This window comes from Phaseolus vulgaris, chromosome 4 (genome assembly GCF_051622355.1).
Source record: "Phaseolus vulgaris cultivar YP4 chromosome 4, ASM5162235v1, whole genome shotgun sequence".
In the NCBI taxonomy this organism is placed as follows: Eukaryota; Viridiplantae; Streptophyta; class Magnoliopsida; order Fabales; family Fabaceae; genus Phaseolus; species Phaseolus vulgaris.
This window is the reverse complement of record NC_143501.1, coordinates 49256585-49262483: the sequence shown is the minus strand read 5'-3', so window position 1 is coordinate 49262483 and position 5899 is coordinate 49256585. Positions and strand designations below refer to the sequence as shown.

The following is a 5899-nucleotide window of genomic DNA, read 5'->3' as shown; positions in this document are numbered from 1 at the left end:
ATTACGAATCTTGTGGGACGAATTGGGACTCAGATATCATCCTGGTCCATTTACTTTGCTGATAAAAAGAATGTTCTGCACTAAACTAAAGCGTTGAAGTATAAAAGGTAATCTACAAAAAAAATATATTTTATTCTTTAAAAAATATTATAAATTTAATTTTTAATTCTAAAAGAATAATCTTACTATCATTAATACATAACTTTATACTCTTGGACTAGTGGTTGGTCAGATGGTCGGATAGTCCATGAGCTTTCAGCTTAATTAAATCCAAATTACGAGACTTTAAAATATTATTTAATTATTAATATATAGATTATGATTAAAGTGTGATTGGTTTTTTTAACCCTCTGCCCGTATCTGTGACAATAAAATCCAACCAAAAAATATAGATAATATATTATTTTTACTAATTTTTCAATTCTCACATCTGCAAAAGAAAAGTGTGAAAAATCTTAGTAACACAAGGAAACTGTCATTTCTAAGTCTATTTAACATTATCATAATGCATAAACATAACTAACCTAATTTTAAGGAAAGGAGTTTATTTTTAGCTGAAAATTTAGAAGAAGAAGAAGAAGAAGAAAGTGATTTTAAAACAAAAAGTGAGGTATGCTAAAAACCACCCCTAAACTGGTTTTGAAATGAATCAAGAATCATGGAAGTGGAAGTGGAAGAATAAAAGAAAAAGATAAACACTAGAAAGAGAAAAAGTGGCTTGGAAAAATATGACAGAATTAGATGCTAGGGAATCAATAATTAAGCTGAAGAACAACGCTTCCTTTACAGTGAAAAATTCATTCTAAAATGAGTGTATTTATAGTTTTGGCATGTGAACATCAGAGAAGACAAGAACTAGTTTTGAATAACTGCACATTCACTTCACCCACACCTTCAACTCATTCATTCCAATATTTTGTGTTGTGCTGCATCTATTCTACACACTAAAACATGGGAAACAACAACGTTGATTGTTTTTACCGTCATAGTGGGAGTCTTCCTTTTCCATGCCATCTTCAACTGGGACGACATGCTACCATCAACTTGACCACATCTGCGTTTGGCAAGTTCACTTATGGATTATATGAAGAAAAGGCAGAAGTTTCGTACACCGTTGAAGGGTCAACGTGTAACCTCGAGTTAATTGGAACCGTTGAAAAAAACGGCCGTGTCTATATCCTATCGTTGATTCTCCATGACAGCACATTTTTAGACGGAGAAAAGCTATGGCTGCATGTATTCAAAAGTGAAACCGGTTTTAGAACGCTCGAATATAAGTGTAACGGCAGTTCCATCGCGTGGACGAAGACGAAGAAGAAGGTTGATGCATGGGGTGGTGTTACGGAGACCAAACTTTACTTGTATGGCACTGCAAACAGGTGCGGTCTTCTTGTTTGGGAGGGCAAGAACAATGATGGTCATGAAGAGGCTAAGGCAGTGACTATTGCACACTATTTTGTTCATAGTAGCGGAACAGTAGCTGTTAACAGATGTGAATCATCAGATATTGGGTTTTCTGTTGTGGTGAAGATTGCAGAATCTGATGGAAAATTTGATATAACAGTGGAGGGTCCTGAACGACACCCCGTTTCTGCATTATTATACATGTTCAATGATTTGGAAGCCAAGCATGTGCCCTCATTGTGGTAACGTTCGGAGGAACATGCCTTGGCAGTCTGATAGTGAAGACAGCGATGGCAGGCAGAGAAATGCAGTAAAAATATACAATGCTGATGGAAAGTTCAACGGGCATGCTAATGGTTCCTCCATTACCTGCAGAAATTTCTATGCTTCTATAATTAAGGGAAAACCCTAACTTGGTGTATGTGTATATATTTTTTCTATTATTATGTTAATGTAAAATGTAAGGAGAAAGTTTGTAAGTTTATAGATATTTTGAATGAAGTTTTTGTAATCTTATTTAAATACACTTCACTTAACTAATAAAAAAATGTTAATTATATATATATATATATATATATATAATATGTCAAAGTCATCCCACTAGCTAGGTTAAGATCAAAAATACATCTATTATTCTCCATTGTTCTTCTTGTTTGATTCTTTCACTTGTTTCATAATATATAGTGGGAATTATTTTCTTTGAATTTGTTTGAATCAACTCGATATGTAATAGAAGAAAAAAAAATTGATGCACAATATTTCATAATATAATAATGAGAATTAAACATAAATATAATTTATAGATACAATCATATTCTTAAGCTATATAAATTAGTACTAACATGGTTTGTTGTGGCTAACATGTGAAATTTTATGATAAAAAATTTATAAATTTAAAAACTATTTTATAAATTTTATTAAAAATAGAAAATATTTTAGATATCAATATTTTTTTAATTTTTATAACAATATTTAATTTAATTAATATAATAGTTAATTATTTTTTTTCTAAAATTTATTTTTATTTAATAATTTTATTGTCGTGTAAACTAAATTTTTACCGTAAACATTTCTTGAAGATAAGATGAATTCACTCTTAATTTTTTCTATTTTCAAATAGATATATGGTTAGTCCTCCAAATTAATACAATTAATTTTTTTTAATCAAAATCAAAGCAAAATGTCTAAATTAGAAAAGACAAAATAAAATTAGAACATAAGTAAAAAACAAACAGCTAAGAATTAAACATATGACATTTTGACAATGAAAATAGCAAAAAGCAATCAAAACCTACTAATGGTTTTGACACTGGAAATAGCATAAAGAAATCAAAATCTACTTAATTCCTCTTCGTTGTGGACACATTGTGAGCAATCTCAGCACTGTTATGCATCGTGAGAAGCTCAAGGTCTTTCACATTGTGCACAACAAATTTCTTCAAACCATTTGGAAGATAATGGCGAGTTCTCTTGTCTGAAGCATAACCAATGTTGGGCATCAAAGCACATCCTTTCACCTGGTGTTGATGTCCTTGAAGTTATATCAATATTATAAATTTAATTTTTAATTCTAAAAGAATAATCTTACTATCATCAATACATAACAATATATATTCTTGTAGTTGCTCAGATGGTTGAATGGTCGACGACCTTTTGCCATACTTAAATCCAAATGATGAGACTTTAAAACATTATTTAGTCATTAATATACTAAATTATGTACAAAGTATGATTAAAGTAAGTATGATTAAAGTGTGATTGAGTTTTTTTCAACTTTAGGCAGGTCCATGACAATATAAGATTCAACTAAAAAATATAAATAGCAGAGACAACATTGATAACTCAGTCTGTGTATGGTGTCAACATATCATCATCTTAAACATAACTAACCAAACTTTAAGAAAATAAGTTTATTTTTAGCTGAAAAATTAGAAGAAGAAGAAGAAAGTGATTTTAAAACTAAAAGAAAGGTATGCTAAAAGCCAACCCTAAACTGGTTTTGAAACTCTACTGTCAAGGAGAAACCAACACTAAACAATAGAATCGAAAGTGTAGATGAATCAAGAATCATGCAAGTGGAGGAATTAAAAAAAAGCATAAACAGCAGAAGAGTATTGATTATTTGACACTCAATGTACCAAATGACTTCAAATCATTTTCCACAGCAGAAAGAGAAAAGTGGTTTGGAAAAATATGACAGGGAATTAGATGCTAGGGAATCAATAATTAAGCTGAAGAACAACGCTTCCAATACAGTGAGAGTGAAAAAATATTCTAAAATGAGTGTATTTATAGTTTTGGCATGTGAACATGAGAGAAGACAAGAACTAGTTTTGAATAACTCCACACCTTCTTCAACTCATCCATTCCAATATTTTGTGGTGTGCTGCATATTTTACACACTAAAAACATGGGAAACAACAACGTTATTTTTTTCCGTCATAGTGGGAGTCTTCCTTTTCCATGCCATCTTCAACTGGGAAGAGACGCTTCCATCAACTTGACCACATCTGTGTTTCACAAGTGGGATGATGGATCATATTCCGACAAGGCAGAAGTTTCATACACCGTTGAAGGGTCAACGTGCAACCTTATGTTAACAAAATCTGTTTACAGCAGCGGTGTCAACTTATTAACCTTCATTCTCCATGACACCGTAGTATGTTTAGACGGAGACAACCTATGCATGCAGATAAACAAAACCGGAACCGGTTTTCTTGGTACGGTCGACTTTAAGAATCACAATTCCATCCCGTGGACGAAGACGAAGAAGAAGGTTGATGCATGGGGTGGTGTTACGGACACCAAAATTTACTTGTATGGCACTGCAAACAGGTGCGGTCTTCTTGTTTGGGAGTGCAACAAAAATGATTCTCATCAACAGGCTAAGGCAGTGACTATGGCACATTATTTTGTTCATTGTAATGGAACAGGAGCTGTTAACAGATCAAGTGAAACAACAGATATTGGGTTTTCTGTTGTGGTGAAGGTTGGTTTATCTGATGGAAAATTTGATATAAGAGCGGAGGGTCCTGAACGACACCCTGTTTCTGCATTATTATACATGTTTGATGAAGTGAACAGAAGTGGGATTTGGAAGCCAAGCATGTGCCCTCATTGTAGTAACATTCGGAGGAACATGTCTCGGCTCTCTGATAGTGAAGACAGTGATGGTGTTCCCCTACCACCACATCATGGCAGCCAGAAAAATAAAGCAAGCATTGCCAATGATGGAAGGTTCAAAGGGCATGCCAATGGTAGCTCCATCAGATGCAAATATTTCTATGGTTTTAATTGAAGGAAGAACCTAACTTGGTGTGTGTGTGTATATATGTTGCCTATTTCTATTATATTAATGTTGCCTATTTTACACAATATATATTATATAAGAAATTGTGATTGTAATATTATATAGTGTCCATGTCAAAATAAGGTTTCTTTTTCTTCAATGTGGAGCTGAGAAAGTTCATAAAGTTGATGATGATGATGATGAGAATGGGCATGCTGACTTTGCAGAAACCGTGTGGGGTTCTTGGAGCCACCAAATAATCCCTCCTTTCTCCAAATGCAATCATGAGCTATTTGTGGTTGCATTCTCAATCTTTTAGTTTAATGATTCAATCCATGTTACACTTCAAATGGCTTGTATATATATATATATACACTCTTCCATCATAATCCACATGGCAGAAAGACCAAAATAACACAAGCGGCTTTAAAAAACACCGTACTGCTTATGACTCGGTTGTATTTGGTTGTATTCTATGTTAATGTATAAATTCCTAGGATTGTATTCGGTTGCTCTAGATAGTGGTAGTACTTTGTTGAACAGGTAGTGGAACAATAATAGTTGAAGGTGAAATTTGGAGTGGAGGAGAAATTTGTTTGTATAGAAAGAGAATCAGATCGCTCAGTTGTTGTTTTTGTTAGAAAATAAAAAGGTTGTTGAGGAGGGGAAAAGCGTTTGGATAGTTGGATTTGAAAGGATGATAAACAATTGAAATTTTCAGTGAAATTTGTCTATAATTCTTTAAGGATAAAGGTGGGAGGTGTGGACAGGGCTCTATTTGAGAAGTTATGGAAGGTAAAGGCTCTTCCTATGCACAAATCATAGCTTCGAGGGTGCTAAATAATTGTATAGTAACTAAGGTTTATGTGTTGAGACGAGGAGTTTTACTGGCGAGTTTCTTGTGTCGGTTATGTGGTGAGGAAGAGGAGATTGTTAATCATTTATTTTTTTAAGTGTAAGGTTGCATGGAGAATTTGGAGTATTTGTTTGTCTTGGTTGGGTTGTTTGTTGGTGAATCACTATGATGTCAAGGTACACTTCATGATGTTTTGTCTTATGAAGGTTAATGGCCCGTTTTCGAGAACCTGGGGAGTGGTGTGGATTAATAATAGGTAAAATCTGGAAAAATCGGAATATGTGTGTTTTTAATAATGGGAGAGTTGACCATATAGAGGTGTTTACAGTTGGACCCGTAACTAGAAATCT

The 5899-nt window shown here is 33.4% G+C and overlaps 1 protein-coding gene across 1 annotated transcript; it reads left to right on the top strand.

The window, feature by feature from the left end:
* Nucleotides 1-3626: 3626 nt before the first annotated feature.
* LOC150028155 (uncharacterized) lies at nucleotides 3627-4963 on the top strand. The gene has a single exon (XM_090301733.1). The coding sequence runs from the start codon at nucleotides 3815-3817 to the stop codon at nucleotides 4700-4702; it is 888 nt and encodes a 295-aa protein (XP_090157859.1). The 5' UTR covers nucleotides 3627-3814; the 3' UTR covers nucleotides 4703-4963.
* Nucleotides 4964-5899: the final 936 nt, after the last annotated feature.

Coding starts and splice junctions, on each gene's coding strand:
- LOC150028155 (XM_090301733.1), top strand. CDS start 3,815: ATGGGAAACAACAACGTTATTTTTTTCCGTCATAGTGGGAGTCTTCCT.